Raw genomic sequence first — 18589 nt, forward strand, 5'->3', positions numbered from 1 at the left:
CCTAGCAGGCATGAACTGAAAGATACCATAATGCTTCTCTGCAGAAAGATCATTTCTGTCCGTCACTGACTCCACAGACCTGTCACTTTAAATGTCTATGTTGCTTTGGCAGCCTTTTTCTATACTTGAGAGGAGTCGAGGCAAAGTTGACATGGGCTGTTTCACCTCCTTGTGTGTTCTGCAGCTCTGCCTGTTGTCCCACAGTCTATGATGTAAATATCCGTCCATTTATGTATCATTTCTGCCGCCCTCCCCCATCCGCTCCCTCATCCTGTTGTGCTGCTGCTGGCTGCCTTCCAAAATCATCCAGCTTCTCTGAGCGCTCGTTCTTCCTTGCCTCTTCTTTCACCTCTTACTTTATCATCGGGCAACAAAATGTCTGCCATATACAATGCCATGCTGAAGACCTCCTCCTCCCACTCCCTCTCTCTCTCTCTCTCCCTCTCTCTCCTTCCTCTGCTGTCTAACCGAGTTGCACAGCAGTTATGTAAGAGCTAAGGTCAAAGTGTCACTGCCGTTGTCAAGGGAGACATAGAACAGAGGGGCTTTAGAGGAGATGTGCACGGGGCGAGAGAGAGGGAAAAAACAGCAGCCACAAATGGCAGAGAACAAAACATGTGCAGGAAAGGCCAGAAAAATATAAGGATTCAAACGTGTTGGCATGAATAAAAACATCCAGCTGTTAGGATATAGTTAATCTGGCTGATAGGAAGGAGACAAGGAAGTGTACAAATAAAGAAGATAAGTCATTACGTGTGGGAAAAAAAAGGAAGAGGCAGAGGAAACAGGTTTTGGAGGGGTAAAAACAAAAGAATGTGAGCACCTGTGTGTTTCTGTGAGGGTGAATGTGTGTGTGTGTGTGTGTGTGTATGTGTGTGTGTGTGTGTGCGTGTGTGCGTGTGTGTGTGTGTGTGTGTGTGTGAGAGAGAAACAGAAAAAGGATCTGTGACTGTAGGTGCTCTGTGCTCGGCTGCTCCACTAACCTAGTTTGAGTAATCTCTGCCTTCTTGCTGTTTCATAACATCGCTGCCAGAACATTGCATCATAAGGCCACCCGCTACCGCTCACCCACCCCCCAGCAACCACCCGCCTCCTCATCAGCACCAACAATCACACACTGTCCCAAGCACACATGTACATCCGAGTCTGAATCCGTTTTCACTCAAAGATCTAAGGTGAAAGGAAGAAAGGAGGATGAGCTGTAAATTTGCTTTTAAAAAACCACAAAATATCCAAAATAAGAGATGATTCATATGAGCAAAAAATAACACATTTGGTACATTCGCTGGAAAATGCCAAACAGTGCAGCTAACATGCTAATACATAGATACAAATAAGTTAAATAAATGAGACACAAGTATTACGGCAGTATTCCTGTGATATTTTCCTGGATGTCCAGTATAGAAATATGAACGTGAAACAGGAACCAGACTGATGTGGATCGAACCTTTTGAGGTCACTGGGTATAAACTCTGGAGCTATTCTGCTCCAGAGAGAGTAAATTGAAAGATGGTGAGCAATCACTGGGAAAGAAGACAGGCATATTTCCTAGCCTATTCTTCCCAGTACAAAAGAGCATACTGAGGACCAAAGATCATATGAGTGCACTAGCTCAAACTAATATTTTACAGGTCCACAAAGTCACGGCAGCAACTCCATGTAGTATAATTGCCAATAAAATTAGATTCATGTTTTTTTCTTTTCTCATTTCTTTGGAAAACAGGTGTTTCTCTTTGCTAACAGCACAAGGACTATTAAAGGTATCATAGATATGCATTCTAAATTTAGTTACAAACACAGTCTCACTGAAGAAATGATGTCGTCTTTCATTAATGCTATGGATGTTGGGAACGGGGTGTGGGGGGATTCTGCTAGGGCAGGAGCTAATGATTATATTGTTTATCGATTAATCTATACCAATTACATTCTAACTTAATGGTCGGTTCATAAAATGTCCAGAAATAGAGAAAAAATGCTGATCACAGTTTCTCAAAACTGCAGTCTTGTGCATGCTGGCAAATCATAGTTTGCTGTCATTAAACATGACGTAAACAAGCATTTAAGAAGCTGGAAGAGTGAATTTTTGGCTTTTAAAAAAATGTTTTACTTCACTGACTCCTCAATTATCAGCTCCAAAGTCTGCCGATGTTTTTGAAGGATTTCTGTAGGTGACAGTCACTTTAAAGCTACATTTTTGGAAGCTCACTTGGGTCAAATGTTGACATAAAGTCATGCGGGCCACTGCTATTAAGGCAAATACAGTAAACACTCGGCCCTCTAGTAAACAAATGACCTCTTGGATGGCATCTTGCTGCTTGTTCTGGATGTTTAACTTTGGCAGCGCCCAACTGGAACAAGCACGAATCTTAATGACAGATTCGCAGGCTACATTCTGCCCTGTTACAGTAACTACTGTCGAGTCGGGGAGGTTGGAGAGAAGTAGCGCCTGTTGTAAAGAAGAACTAATTGTGGGTTTAATGATCTTTATATCCCCTCCTGGAAGTGCTCGTCCTCACTGCGAGTGAGAAGCGCGCGGCGGTCAATCATTTACCCCGGCCACCTTAAACGCGCTCCCGACGGCGCGCCCCCGCGAGTGCTGCGAGAGGAGTGCTGTCGGCAGTGAGATCATGTGAGAGTCCACGCTGGGAGAAAGTAGGTTAGCAGGGTAGACTGAGAGGAAAGCAGGCGGAGAGTCACAGCGCGGAGGGGGGGTGCCGAACACGGCTCGTCTACCGTGGGACTATTCTGTCAAAAAAAAAGTTGAGCCAAATCTATTCGCCAGTGCGCCGAGACGGTTAAGATGCGATCCAAAGCGACTTTCTTCACTCTTTTATTTTGCTCGGACTTGACCGAGCGATAAAGGAGAAGAGTTTCGGGTAGTTTTTTTTCTCTTTTTTCCCCCTTTTTCTTCTTTGTGGTCCCGCTTTCCGAGGGCTGTCTGCGGCCGGGACGAAGTTAATATTGACCGAGCCAGTTTGCTCTGGCTCCGGCGCTTTATTTTCCCCTCTACCCTGTCACCTACAGTTCAACACATGTAGTCGAGTTTCCGTCGTCCTGCCGAGCAAAAGAAGAAAAACACCAGAATGAGAGGTAAGTGGATTTCTGTGCAATGTTGCGCTTGAACTTGGGGAACGTCACGGCGAGGTTTTTGAATGTGCTGGAACGGCCACATGTGTGCGCACGGGGGGGGGACTCGAGTGCGCCTGTATTCCTCCCCCGGTGCGCATTAATCCCTCATGACTGGATTATCGCTGCACGGAGCCCGAGGCTGCATGCTCCGCGCCGACGTTCAGCATGCAACGATAAAGAGCTGGAGGCATGGTGTTCATGATAATACACCAGACCAGACATATTCTGCTTATCATCGTCTTTCGAGTCTGTTTATAGTGACACCAGAGCGTGGTTCCCATCGTGCACATGCGTGGTGGGGCTTTATAATTGCTCGCGGAGCAAAAATCGTGTCTGTTTCTGAAGAAATGTGAGTTCTACCGCACCTGGGAATCCTTCTGTAGATTTTGCCAGGGGATCCATGTTAGAGTTATGCAATAGGGGGAGGGAGGGGCATGAGAGGAGGTCGCTGTTAGCCAAAACTACAATTATGTAATCGAGATGTTATTCGATCTTATCAGGGATCTGATCAGGTGAAATCAAAACTAAAATAGTGAACGTTTTTGCTCCATTCGCTTACCAGAATAAAAAATGTAGCTACTTTTCTGGCATTTACTGGCACATAATCATATCATTTTGTAATATTTTAATTTGCAGGCATCTTCAGTCGCGGGGATGCTTGCAAACTTTTCATTCGCACCAGTCATTGGACTCGATGAATCTGGGCAGTGTTGGTGCGGTGATGTTTTGATGTGACGACTGTGCCAGCATGGCCGACTGTGTGATAGCGTACAGAGGGAGAGGGATCTGGCTGTTCCACTGACCTAGTTATGTCACCCAGCATTATACAGCATTCGCAGCGGAGGGAGGGGGAGCGGCCCTGGGAAGCGCCGTGCCGCCGGACGTGCAAGCGCCATGTGCGGTCGCAGGCGCTCGGTGGCGGTCGTCCTGCGGCGGGTCGCCCCCGGACACAGGCTGAGCTTGAACTTGGGCAGTGGGGCAGCGGGTGACTGATATTGACAGGGCAGGCCGTTTGTCTCCACAGCCGGCGAAATCGAAAAGATGGATAATTAAAAGTTCAGATCGTTATAAAAAGAAAAAGGCCTCAAATGTAATGTAGGCACCGTGCAAATCACTTTAATTTAGGAAATATATATTTTTATATCCGGGAAAATTGATTTTTCGTGTGCATGCATCGCATCCACAACATAGCTACTGTAACCTCTCAAAGTATTAACTGAAACTAATCTACCTGCAGCATTTTCCGCTTCATGTGTACAGATTTTTAAACAAGCGCTTCCCTACTGTTTACTAATGTTTGGGTCTGTTCTCCTGTTGCATTTCCGGGTTTTTTGGCGCGAGCAAGGCCAAACAACACAAACTTCTGTTGCCCAGGACAGGACACTAGGTGCTAGTAGTTTATTTTCTTTCTTTATTTATTTTGTAAGGGAGGCTAGAGGTGAATTTTTGCACTGAAAAGGGAGGGAGAGGGAGGGGGGCGGGGGGAGAAGCAGAGGAGGCCTCTGGTGGAGGGAGGTTCCCTTGCTGGCAGGATATCCAAATGTAAACAAACCTCAGCCCTTTCTTAGCCTGTTGCGCTGAAAATGTAGGTTAGTCCCTCAAATTGTGGTTTCCTCATCAGAAGAGCATGTCAGCATTTTTATCACAGTTTGAACATGCTCATGCCTACTGGTATTTTTAATCACAGTCACTTTAATCCTAATTGTTGAGTCATTCCAGCAGTTTTGACTGACTTTTAGAAGCCTGATGTTATGTCTCAACCTCTGACAGTCCCCCTAGTTTACTCTACTGGATAGAAGAGTGCACTTTATTTATTCCATATAAACGCAGTGAAAGATCACGAGACTCATGTCCTACACTGACACCCACCAGAAGCGGCCTATGAAATTATTAGGTCTGTTCTAATCCCCCCTTTGTGGGCCTCAGCTTGGCCTCCACTGGTATTTGCATCTTTTAAAATAGAGCATATTGATTTGAATGCACCAACAGTCTGGAATCCAGATTGTATACATGCATTTAGTGTATGTTTAGTCTCAAACACCATTTTTCTGTAGGGCCATCCTTAGAGAGTAAAATGAAAATAGAGTGGTATAGTGTGCTACAAGGTATAAAGTGTAATCGGGAGGACGGTTGCCTTCCTGGATTCAGCCAGACGGTGTGAAAACAAACAAGGTTTTTTTTCCCCGTATCTGAGAATATAATAGAGTTAACACAATAGAGTTAATCAAATAGTATGGAAAAACATATCCATATTTGAACATGATTTCTAAAGACGAAGAGGAAACAAGGTCAACCACAGTGGGTTGTTGTGATAGATCTCTTTGCTACCCTGTAAGCCTACACCCGACTGCTAGGCATGACACGACAAGTGCTTCAGCATTGCTAATATGTATAGAACTCAAGCACAAGGCCCCCACCTGCTTCTGAGTGTGTCTTCTCATGCTGCCAGTCATTCTCATGTGCGGGTAACAACACAAATTCAAAGACACCAGTGAGCCCTGGGTCAGTCTGTTGGTCGAGGGCAGTTAGCCGTCTGCACGTTATTGTGACTTGTGTGATAATCAAAAAAAGACAACCTGTACTCGTATTAAAACTTTCTGTTAAATGCTAAAATGGAGAAGTGTGTGTGTGTGTGTGTGCGCGCTCATGTGGAGGGTCAAAATTCATCTTTCTCTCTTTGTCATGCTACTGACACAGCACTGACACACTGATTGTTTGACAAGAGGCTCCCGTTGGAGAATTATTGGCTGTTTGTTCCACATTAGAAACAGAGAATTGAACTGTTTGAAGCACAAAGTCAGTGATTTTTCTCTGCCTGTCCCTGCCCCACCCCTACTGAATTAGCCTTTTGTGGAGATAACATGGTTACACATTTAGCCGGCTGATAAACAGACTGGGGCCAACCTGTTTGTAGCTGAGCTGTTAATGTGTCTGTTCAGTTGATTTTGTGAAAAAGGCTTGGGTGTGCCACACGAAGTAGCTGACCCACTGCTCAAACACCTTTCTTTGTTTGCCATTTGCGTAATTTCAACTCCTTTACTGCATTTCCCGCTAAAACCTTTAAGTTAATGTGTCATTATGAGATAAATGTAAAGCGCTGCATGTAGCCTTCATGCATCGTGTTAGCAAAAAGCAGAATTGGTATCGATCACCTCGGAATGCCGGCTTTCCGTGGAGAGCTAAAGGTCAGATGCCTCAGAGCGGTGTTTTGGCACAGGTCAACAATGATATTCAGGGTTAAAGGTAAATATTGCTTTAGTGTTAGTGTGGCTACTGCTGCTACCAGCATTGTTAGTTGAATTTGTCATATTTGTTTAGTAAGCTTATTTTCATTGGGTATTTACTTCATAACAACGGTGTTTTTTGCCGATTAGTCAATTAATGGATTAGTCGATACATAGAATATTAATTGGCAACTTTTATGATTGTTTAAGTCACTTGTGAAGCAAAAATACAGAAAATACAGTGGTTCAATCTTCTTAAATGTGCATATAAGTTGGATTTTCTTAGTTTCATATGATAGTAAACAGAATATGTTTTGGTTGTAGACAGTTGGTCCAAAGCTTGAATATTATCAGCTTGGGCTCCAGGACATCATGATGGACATTTTTCTGATGTTTTTTTGTTTTTTTTAGAGCAAACAATTAATCAATTAACCAAGAAAATACTGGATGAGAGTATTCGATAACTGAAATAACTGCTAGTCGCAGCCCTAGTTTTTTTTTTTGTATACTGGTTAGGTGAGTTATCCAAAGTTTCCCTCTTCATTTTCTGTACTTATTAATTCTTTGTTATGTAGGTAATTGGTTTAAGTGTGTGGTAAATTTTCATTTACCCGGTTATAAATGATAAAATCAAATTAAATAAGGGAAGATTAAGGAGATGAATCCAGGTTTCCTATCTCTGGGTTGTGTCTGTATATCTGTGGAGAGCCAGAGGAGTGAGAAAGCATGTATGTGTGGTTGTAGCAACAGGGGTGGGTGGCTGGGCATCTGTGTGATTCTGGCTCTCAGCACAGGACAAGAATAGAACGGGTTGAAGCAGTAGCTCAATGTCCAAGCCCGGGGAGAGGGGTGGGGGCTGAATAGCTGACATTCAAGTTCAGAGTTTGTCTGCTGTGAGTGGACTGTAGCCAGGTACAGTAGGGGCTGTTACAGTCAAATCAAATGTGGTTTCTTACCGATAACAGCACAGTGTTTGATTATTGCATAGAAATCATTCCATACTGAAATAGACTTGTGGGAAATCAGTGAAGATCTGTGTTGTGTATTAACTGAACTGGTTTTCTAGGCTTGCTCTCATTGTCACTCTCTGTTAATTTTGCTGTTATGTAATATAGCCAATTTTCTAATGCAAATTATGAGCCTCTAGGGAAATGTTTTATGTGAAAGTCTGAGCATTGCTCAGCTCCACCTTAAACCTTGTCTGCGGAGAGCCGGGATCGAGCCTGCCTCCCTCCTCTCTCTCCCCCTGCAGTGGGAAAGTGTGTCAGTAGGACAGAATGTCCACATGGGCTGACAGGCTACAGCACCCAAGTGACGGATGACTCAGCCAATACCGAGGAGGCTGGAACGCCACTCAGCCAATGGGAAAGAGGGACTCTGAGGAGGGCGGGGTGTCAGTGTTGCTAGAGTGAGCTTGCTGAATGAGTGTTGTGAGGAATGCTCACAGACAAGAGTTATATAATCGAGAGATGAGGGAGGGGTGGAGGGGAACCTGAGAGAAAAGAGGAAGGGAGGGTGAGAGGGGGAAGAGGGAGATATTTTTCCATTGCATGCCTGCAGCTGCCCTGATCAGTTGGAGTATTTTAGTAAAGGTTTTAGAGGAGAGACAGCAGACTGTGTCATTATATCGGGAAAAGGGGTGGAAAGTTGTGTTTTCCAGTGCCTAAGAGTGCAACAATTCCTCCTCAATCACTAAGTGGTTTTCCATACATCTTCCCAACACAAGCAGTACGAATACTGATTTTGTAAATCAGCCTGAAGATTGCACAAACAGCAAGGCTGATCAGCAACTCTCTTATGATATAGTTGTTTATGCTTTTTCCTTGGTCAAGAAAGAAGGAGTCTTTGTGTATGTGTCATATGTGTAAGTGTCATGTGATTCCCTATCTGTTTGTGTGCTCTGTTCCCTCATGGGGGCCACACTCAGGGTGCACACAAACACAGTTCAAGGCAAGTTATCTTCTCTTGTACTGTGTGTACTTATTGTGGTACAGTGTGTCTGAAAGGTTGTTGACATCAATTGGAAAAACAGAAAAAAATATGTGACTTAATTGATGCTACATTGTTACATCCTGTTCATCATTTGCTGTCTTTTTTTCCCCTTTGATAACCACTCCATAGTGCAAAGTACAGGATTTGACTCATGCAGTGATCTGTTTATGTTCTAAAATGTGTTAAAAATTTTCTAATAATATCATAAAACATGATGTAATTAGAGGTTTTCAATTAGTCACGGGTTTTATCAAACAATACAGCAAACTTCGGAGGTCGTAAAGCATCATAAAAGATAAAGGAAGGGCACAATACAACAACAAACAGTTAAAGATCAGAGAAAAGGCGTATTTTAAAGGCCTCCAGGTGAAAGTACGTACAATTTTTTGCGAGCAAAAAGTTTGTGTCAAAAGCCTATAACATTGTCAGTAAAATGTTAGATTCAAATCTGAAACTCAAGGGTTCCCAGAGATTCGAAGCAAAGATAGGTGTAACATAACAACTGACTGAAATAGAATTGGTCAAAAGCCTTGCAGCTGCACTTTGTATCAGCTGGAGGCAGGAGATGGCCTTCCTATTGAGCCCTGAGTACACGGAGATACAACAGTCTGACTGTGGGAAGATAAAAGCATGGGCAGCCTTTTCAAGGACTACAGAAGATACAGATGACCTAATTTTGGTCTTAAGGTTTATAGCTGGAGAGAACATGAAAGCACAACATACATGGCCAGCAAAAGAGAGAGCCAAAACCATGCCTGAAATATTGTTGTTTTGTGTTACGGTGATGGAGAAGCCGCCGAGATTTAACAAGCTGTAAAAAGCTGATTGTATCAAAAAAGTTTTCATAAGGAAAATCAAAGTTTTACAAAATCTTGGATAAAATCAGTAGTTCAGACAAGTCCCACTGACTCCCGTTCACTGCATATATATGCAGTGAAGCAGACACTGAATATATGCCTAATATGGACTTCTGTGAAATGGTATGTTATGTCTGAATGACTGTAACACGTTGCTCAATGTTGTGTTTGTGTTTAGTTATGAACTATTTTTGACAACATTCCAAAGTCTGACTCAGTGCTGTTAAACAATCCAAAGATGCAACTGCTGCACTTCACTAAGCAGATGTTGACTTTCTAATCTGAAGTGCAGCTAACTGCTTAAATTTGAGACACATTAGGCGGCAGCTTTCTGATTTTTCTCATCACTGTTGTCTTTGGTCCTGCAGCTCAGATCGAGGTCATCCCCTGTAAGATCTGTGGGGACAAGTCCTCAGGAATCCATTATGGAGTCATCACCTGCGAAGGCTGCAAGGTGAGGAGGAAACACACAGTCGACCAGGCAACCAAACTTAACATAAATCAACCTGTGTTATTTAAAATGTGCGGCCATTTGCATTAATTGTATGCGCTTGTGTGTGTGTGTGTGTGTCAAGGGTTTCTTCCGCCGCAGCCAGCAGAACAATGCCATGTACTCTTGTTCCCGCCAGAGGAACTGCCTGATCGACCGAACTAACCGTAACCGCTGCCAGCACTGCCGCCTACAGAAGTGTCTGGCTCTGGGCATGAGCAGAGATGGTAAACGCACAGAGAACACACTGTACCCCTCTTTACACACATTCTTTAACTATGACGTTCAGTGGTAAACTAAAAAATTTACCACAACTGAGTTTGGTTAAACTGAGACTTTCACTTACATAAGGCAGGTTAAGTAGATACGTGCTTCTCCAGCACGGCTCAGTGCGTGTGGGCCTTTCATTTAAAGCTGATACCAGGAGAATTTAAAACCCTCAGCAGTAATGTTTCGCATCAGCTGTCGTAACAGGGTTCACCACTTGTTCCCCTCTTCTGTAGACTGCAGAGAGATATACAAATACAGTATGTACTGTAGACTGAAAAGGTGATGAACTGTCATCACGTAAACTGGATATAGCGACTGGAACATACAGTACTTGTGGATAAGGTGGCGGAAGGAATCTATGTGACCCAGGAATATCTTACAATTAGATTGAGCTAACAGCTGTAGATGTGAAATTTTAAGTTTGGCAAGAGAAAAAATTGCAATATCTCTGCACAAACTTTAAAAAAAAAAATGAATATTTTATTTTTTGTTATCAAGGTAGATGTAACATACCCCAGCCATGCAGTGAGTAGTTATTTGTAATATGAGTCTGTTTGTCTTGTCCTATAATGAGATGTATTTTCACTCTGCAGCAGTGAAGTTCGGTCGTATGTCAAAGAAGCAGCGTGACAGCCTCTATGCTGAAGTTCAGAAGCACCAGAAGTCCCAGGAGTGTGTGGGCACTGGAGGCGGGGGCTCCACAGCTCTATCCTTACCCAGGGAGGATGGAGTCTGTGGCGGCAGCGGGGAGGATGGTGAAGAGGGTCTGAGCCGGTCCTACAGCAGTGGGGGCTCCAGCTCCACCCTCAGCGACCTGGATGACATCGCGGCGCTGCCTGACCTGTTTGATCTGCCGCTGACCCCGGAGGAGGCCAGCGAGTACTGCAGCCTGGAGCTGCTTGGCGGAGGTGGAGGAGCCAGCACTGGGAACACCTCCAACTCATCGTCCTCTTCTTCTTCTTCCTCCTCATCCTTGTCCAATCAGAATTCCCCGCAGCAGACTATACTGGACGGGACAGACAACAACGGGATACAGCTCCTCCATACACACACACACTCACATCCACTGCTGGGACACACACATGCACTGCTGGACCATCTGCCTGATGACTGCTCAATTACAGACCTTGGTGAGTACTAACAATCTAGTATCACAAATAATTTATTTTTTTTATTCACACTTTACTTGAACAGTGTGTCACAGAGGGTATTAGAATAGCCTAAATTCTTGTATTGTGGTCTGGGCCCTTTGGCAACCGTAGAGAGAACCAGGCTTTTATGTAATACAGGATATAATGAGAAAGAGGCATTTATTTGTATGGTCTCCTCTTTATATTTTGTCATATTGCTCCCATTTTTCATTCTCTGCTGCATGCTCTCAATGCAAACACTTCTTTTTCCAACAGTTTACATCAAGAAAGCAAGGCAAAGCAGAATAGATCATAATTAATAACTCAATGAGTAATAATAGTATTTCTGGTAAAGAGAGTATGGCATGGGTATGCTGTACTGTTGGATAAACTGCTATACAAATGTAATACAGGCAGTGGTAATTTAGTTGATCAAATTACCAGTTGACCTTAATCTGACTACTGGCTTTTAATTGAGGATTTGTAGTAAATTATTAGCATTGCTTGCTTGGGAAAGGGCAAAAAAAGGTCAAATAGCAAAGTGAATAAAACTAAATGGAATAAGAAGCAAATATAATTTCAAAAGGCAAAATTGATTCACTGAAAAACAAAGATAAAGCACAAGGACAACTCTCATAAACAGGTTAGCAAAGAAGAATCAGAATGATACAATGAAGATAGAACAGCAAAACAGGACAAGGACAAGATTAAATTGGCAAAACAAGCCCCATTTTTACATCTTTATATTTGCTGGCAACAACAAACTGCAAGGAGGAGCTGTGGGGACTGTGAAAATAAGCAGTGGGTAAATAATGTGGCTTCTGGTTATAATAAATGCAGAGGATGGAGAAGATCCTAACTTCTGCAGAAGTAAGATGAGCAGATGAGCCAGTAGCACTCGGTCTTGTTGGGGACAAACATAGCAGCAGAGTGTTGCGAAGCACCTACTTTCTAATTCAAGGTCACACTGCCATGATCTGTGGATATGTAAACAGCACCACTGTTACACTCTGCTGCTCTCCCTCTGTGTCGCCGAAGCACAAACCTGCTACCACCACAAGTAATCTGAGGGAAACAACACTGATGTATGTGTATGTATGCTTATTCTGTTTGACAGAGCGGATCACTCAGAGTATTGTCAAGTCTCACTTGGAGACGTGTCAGTACAGCGCTGAAGACATGAAGAGATTCACTTGGGTACAATACACAACTGAGGAAACACGTGCTTTTCAGAACAAGGTACATAAGCCAATAGGTGTTAAGTCTTCTGTCGTCATAATCTTTCCTAGCCATTGCAAATTTATCATTGCTAGATTAGAATAACTCATTAGCCCAGTAAGGGCCTAAACAAGCCAGTCTGCTTCGGATAATTTTATCAGTATTAAAATACAATATCAGATGTAAATTTTTTTTTAAATGAATTAGGTTACTTTGCTGATCTTTTTTTTTCAGTGAGTGGGCAGAGGTTAGATTTCTATAATTGAAAAGAAATATATAAATTATTATCTGTTTGGTCAGTGCAAGTACTAAGTCAGATCTTGTCTCGAACAAGTCATTTAAGATGAAGTGATGTTAATGGGCTTGTAATACTCATATGTCTTTTTTGTGCCACTCTTTCAGTCAGCTGAGTGGATGTGGCAGCAGTGTGCACACCACATCACCAATGCCATCCAGTATGTGGTGGAGTTTGCCAAACGCATTGCTGGCTTCATGGACCTGTGCCAGAATGATCAGATTATATTGCTGAAAGCAGGTCAGTGTCTAAAAATGCTCAAATCTCAAATACTTTATTGACAGAGTTATTTTTTCAAAAGTAAACATAGTCTGAAACTTGCTAACTTTAGTTACCTTCTGTTTCTTGTTTTGTCTCCAACCCCCTACCTTTGCCTTTTTTTCACCATCTGTTTATTTGTTTTACTAAATTACACACATCTGGTTCAAGCACTGTGGAGAATTGCACAATTCTGGAAACAAAATTTGCAGTTATCTTATGTATCTTCTCAACACATATCTGTGACATAAAATGCATTTATTTGACAATATATATTTGTGTTTACTTTCTGTAAATGTTTTGAACTTACTTAAAATTATTTACATTTTTTCATGTATTTTGTGAATCTTGGAGTATCTTGACCATCTCTGTCCATCCCTCCTCCTTCCTCTTCTTTCTCTATCTCTCCATCTTTCCATGTCTTTGTCTCTCTCTGTGGCTACCCTTTCAGGCTGCCTGGAGGTCCTGCTGATACGCATGTGCCGAGCCTTCAACGTCAACAACAGCACCATTTTCTTCAATGGAAAGTTTGCTTCGGCTCCGTTCTTCAAAGCACTTGGTGAGGATCAGATGGGGATGTAGTTGTGAAAGCTCTAAAACATTCAGATAATTGGCAGGGTCACACATTAAAGCATCTATGTTTCTTGGCTTATGTAAGATGGAAAATCTTATGCCTTTTTCACAAGCACTCTGCCATAATTGGAGGCCAGGCCTCCAATTTCATGATTGACAGCTTATAGAGATGCCTCTAACACAATTCATTATTTTAAACAACATAACTGTGGTGATTCTTCTTCAAATGATTCTACAAGATATTAATTTCAGTTTCAGTCTTGTCAACAGCAGTTTGTTAAAGCAAGAACCGACTTTGAGGAGAAATAATTTAAAGTCTCGAAGTTGCTCTTCAATTTCTGAAGCACTGTCTTGCCTCTTTAGTACAACCAACTGTGTAACAATACACACTAATGCAGGAAATGAAAACAAACTCCATTAAACACAACAGTGAGTTATGTGATAAATTCATCTAAGGAAAAATTTGCCAAGTTGTCTGATTTTAAATGATGGATCATATCAGTCAGTACAGCAGTATATCTCCCTGAGCTGTTGAATTGATTTTTAAAAACACTGGGATACTGTCATTTCTGGGGGGTAAGAGAGACATTAATGGTATTTAGAAAAACTGGTACAATTTAATGGTGGAATTTTCACCTGGGCCACTGTAGGTCAGTATATTCACACCGTCAACCCTCTTGGGTATCTCCTGCATCAGTTGTCTCATTACGCAGGGCTACTGAAATCTTCAAGCTGTTGTTTTTGAGAATTAATTAAACAATATCCTGTTTTTGTGCAGGTTGTGATGACCTGGTCAGTGCAGTGTTTGACCTTGGAAAAGGACTCTGCCGTCTACAGCTGTCTGATGAAGAGATGGCTCTGTTTAGCGCTGCCGTCCTTCTGTCCCCTGGTGATTAACCTTCTTCTATTTCACTTTGTTGCTTACACACTCATTCCTGCACACAAACATGTTCAACGGGAAGTGCTTATTATACTCCAGAATAATAGAATAGCACTGAATAAACCACTGTTATGTGGGAATTTTTATACTCACAGAATGTAATTTCAGAAATTTGGAGGAGATCCCAAAGTTTCCAAACATACCATATATGTCAGGCTAAATTTTAGGGAAATGTTTTAAAATGATGCAAGAGACATCTAATATATTTGCATTTGATTGAATGGTGCCACCATCAAGGAAAAATGTCTTAGGTTTGAATATTTTAGTCAGTGTAAGTATCATAATAAGCATCAATGAAGAGCTTACACAGAATACATTCTTTCAGACATCATGCAGAAAGATGATTTTACCAACCTTAAAGCAATTAAAGGAGAAATAAACTGGGGAAACTGTATTTTAAGGGGTTAATATTTTCTTTCCTGTAGATCGACCCTGGCTGACAGAAGGCCAGAAGGTTCAGAAACTCCAGCAGAAAGTCTACCTGGCTCTGCAGCACAGCCTACATAAGACCAGTGCTTCTGACGAAAAACTAGACAAGGTAAAGACAAGCAGTCACAACTCTTCTTTAACACATATAGTTGTGTACACAAACACAGAAATTTACCTTTGTGTCTCCTCTGTACCCACAGATGGTGTCCAGGCTGCCCATAATGAAATCGATCTGTAATCTCCACATTGATAAGCTGGAGTTTTTCCGTTTGGTCCACCCAGAGACCGCCTACAGTTTCCCACCACTGTACCGTGAAGTTTTTGGCAGCGAGATGTCTCTGCCGGACTCCACCGACAGCTAGACAGACAGATAAACAAGAGAGATGGAGAGAGTGTATTAAGAAGTAGGGAAGCAAAAGGAGAGACAAAGAAGGATAGAGATGTTGAAGCTCAACAACCAGCAGTGAAGAGACAATCCAGGACTTTTAATACTTCGTCTCCCAAGATCCCAAAGTAGTCCTCCACTTTCCCAGCAGGCAAAGCACCTTACACTACAGACCACACATGCTCATGGTCCTCTGCACATTGTAGCATTAACAACAAGCGGATGGGCACCGTAATAATTACAGAGCAGCCCGCTTAGCATGTAACAGCTCCAAGCTCTAACACTTGTTTAAGATCAGATCCACTGTGGATCACCCAGCCAGTTATGAATGTACCTCATTGATACGCACCAGTGCACAAGCCAGAACCCAACAACGGTGAATGTACAACCCTGCCACTCTGAGACAGAGTTTTACACATGGTATTAGACTGAAGTCGTTTTGATCAACAGGTCTCACTATTAATACAGCTCTCAGTCAATATTTCTCTCTATATTAATACATCTCAGTATGGTACACATTCGTATTCATACAGACAGTATCCTTGTACTGACCATCACTTAGGGACCAAGATCATGAGTCATTTTCTCTGATATAAAAAGAAAGACACAGATATGATATGACTCATGGCTTAGGCTGACCTCCTTCATCAGCTGAGAACCAGTTTCACACACATTTAGACAGTGTTCGGTGCTGCCTATTTGTAGGCTCTTGTAATGCAATGAGAAACCTCAGTCCCACACACCCCTTTCCTTGTAAATGCCACTTAGAGACAGGACAAGATGAAATTATCTTTAATTTATATACACATTTATAAACAAATATTTTAAATAAGAATGTAAATAGATGACTATATAAGTATATGGAGAGAGTTAGAATATGTGTTCAATTCAGTTCAGAGAGAAAGGGAGAGAAAAGTGGATAGTAAGATGTAGAGGAGGGAAGAGAGACGGATGTGTGAGGATAGCTGATATTTGGACTCCAATCTTTTTCTGGACTATTTTTCCTCTCTTGACAGTACTCTCAGGTTTCCGTGGCAACAATCCCCTCTTGCCCAGACAGCAAACCCAGCTGGGTTAGGCGCAGTCATCACGCAAGCATTGGGGTGGACACTTGTTGCAGATACAACATGGCAGGGGAGGCAGTGTACCCAAACAAAAGCGAAAAAACATTGCCGTTGTCTTGCATTTAAACTGAGAGCTTTCAGTCTGCACTGTTGCTGCCCGACCCCCACCCCCACCTCCCACCCCGCCTAATGAGACAAGAGGACAAACAGGACACTAAGGAAAAGAGAAAGCAAGGCAAAAGATGACTTCATGAACTGTAAAATAAAAGGGGACACACAGCCCCCCCCCGTTTCTAACCAGCAGTCAAAAGAGTAAGTGTAGTATAATTGTATGTCACTCATAAAGTTTCAGCTGGTTAAAGGCAGGGACAACGATGGTCCATAATATGTATCATAAACCCTCCCTGCTGGTTGGAGCAACTGTATTATTTTGTACATTTGCTGTTCCCCTCTCCTTCAGTCCCAAAACCCAACACTTGTCCGAATACCAAGCACTTATATTTTCTTTTTTCTCACTGGACACTAGTCTAAGGCCAGACAGAGCTACCAGCTGCCCCCCTGAGTTGAGCCTCAATGCCAGTAAGACTTAACAATTTTCAGTCAATTTGTTATGCATTATTTTTGTTTGTTATTCCATATCTGTCAAACAAAGGTCACCCATAACTGTTTACATTTTTCATGTACATATTTAACATGCTTTCTGAAGGTTGTAATAGCATTGAGATGATGATGATAATGTCTTACTTGGGGTGCTGTGAAGTTCTTGAGCAGAGTCCGAGGACCTGCTTTTTGCCGCTCAGGGAGCTAGCTGTGATCTCTTGTCCCTTTTATTACCAGTGTCGTCTTTTAGCCTTGTATCCCTCACACCTTTGCACCTAAGATGAGACCCATAACCATAATCACTGTGGACGTAAGTTCTATTTTGGTGAATGTTACTGACAAAGTGTCCAAGCCCTTCCCGTTTGTCCTAATATTGTAACATTAAATTTAAGAGACATAGGAACTTAAAAAAATAAATAAATGAATCAGTTAGAGTTAAAAATGGATTTCATTATTGGGGTTTAATGTTTCTTTTGCTGTGATTTTCATTTATTTGTCAGTCTTTTATCCACCTTTTTCTCTACGTGTCTCCACTTCTGTCTTGTAAAGTCAGTGATCTATTTTTTTAATTGAAGAAAGATTAGGAAAAGTACAAACAAAAAAGAATAGTTTGTCTCCCTTCTCTTTCCCTGTATGACAAAATGTACAAGAGGTATATTACTAGTCCAAGAATAACTGAGTCACACAGCTCGATATATATTGTTGTCCAATGGGATACCTTATATGTGGTTTTAAGAATGTAATAAACTTTCTTTTTCTTTTGAAATGTATCATTGAGTCTTATTTAAACTCGAATTTTGCTTTCATGTGATGAATATGTCTTTGCATGTTTTTGACTAATCATCCCATATTATACTGTACATTCTGTATTCCTCTCATGCCATTAACTGAACTGCAACAATTATTCCATTAATTGACTGACAGAAAATAATCGTTTAAGTAATTTATAGTCGAAAACTCCAACCATTTTCTGCTCGCAGCTGTTTTTGTCTGTTTTATATCATAAATTCAATCTCTTTATCAATATTTAAAGTTGAGCGTGAAAGTTTGACAAAAAAAGTATTAACATAAGGTTTATTTAAAAGCTTAACCGGTTTCTTCTCAAAGTTTTCCTCAGTGGATGGAGTTTGCTCAGACTGAGGAGCTTGAGCTAAGATTTTTTTGCTAAAAGAAATTTAAAGACTTCACCTTTGGCCCAAAAAAACTGTCATAGGGAATTTTTCTAACCACTTTCTTACAGTTTATATAACAAACAATAAAATGAGCAATTAATAGACATTCTTTAATGAATATAACCTTATGTTGCAGACATATTATCAAACAATTTGTGACTTTTTACAATTTCGTACAAATATGAAATAGATTTTTTTTTGATCAAGCAGAATACAGTAAAGTATGAATTTTTGAGGTGAAAGAATGTCTCTCTCAGCTAAAGTCAAAGTCAGCAGTCTGCAGAGAAAGTAGGTGATTTGGATGCATGAGTTTGTGTGCGTGCGTGCGTGCGTGTGTGTGTGTGTGTGTGTGTTTTGACCCACTTTATCCACCAGGAAGGAGCCTCCCACATGCAGCTGTGTCCAGGAAATTGTGGTTGCCTAGCAAGTTTCACATCCACGGTGTAAAGTTTGAAGACGTGTTGCTCGGCTGCTGTTTGTGTTGTAAACTACAAACTCACACCAACTATTTTAAAACACATATTTCCCCGTCGAGGTCTAGGTGGCAACACTGACGGTGCAAG

At 41.8% G+C, this 18589-nt stretch overlaps 1 protein-coding gene across 2 annotated transcripts; it reads left to right on the top strand.

Annotated features, from left to right (window-relative positions):
• Positions 1-2555: 2555 nt before the first annotated feature.
• On the top strand, positions 2556-17620 carry LOC120798624 (nuclear receptor ROR-beta-like). Of its 2 annotated transcripts, none has more exons than XM_040143046.1 (11): positions 2556-2875; positions 3025-3090; positions 9571-9656; positions 9778-9919; positions 10556-11092; positions 12210-12331; positions 12713-12845; positions 13315-13422; positions 14215-14325; positions 14802-14914; positions 15006-17620. In XM_040143046.1, exons 2-11 carry the CDS (start codon positions 3084-3086, stop codon positions 15165-15167), a joined length of 1521 nt encoding a protein of 506 aa, XP_039998980.1. In that variant the 5' UTR covers positions 2556-2875; positions 3025-3083; the 3' UTR covers positions 15168-17620. The 2 variants fall into 2 exon arrangements, with proteins under 2 accessions (XP_039998980.1, XP_039998981.1); XM_040143047.1 differs by having other exon boundaries at positions 2611-2629.
• Positions 17621-18589: the final 969 nt, after the last annotated feature.

This window comes from Xiphias gladius, chromosome 14 (assembly GCF_016859285.1).
Source record: "Xiphias gladius isolate SHS-SW01 ecotype Sanya breed wild chromosome 14, ASM1685928v1, whole genome shotgun sequence".
NCBI classification, from domain to species: Eukaryota; Metazoa; Chordata; class Actinopteri; order Istiophoriformes; family Xiphiidae; genus Xiphias; species Xiphias gladius.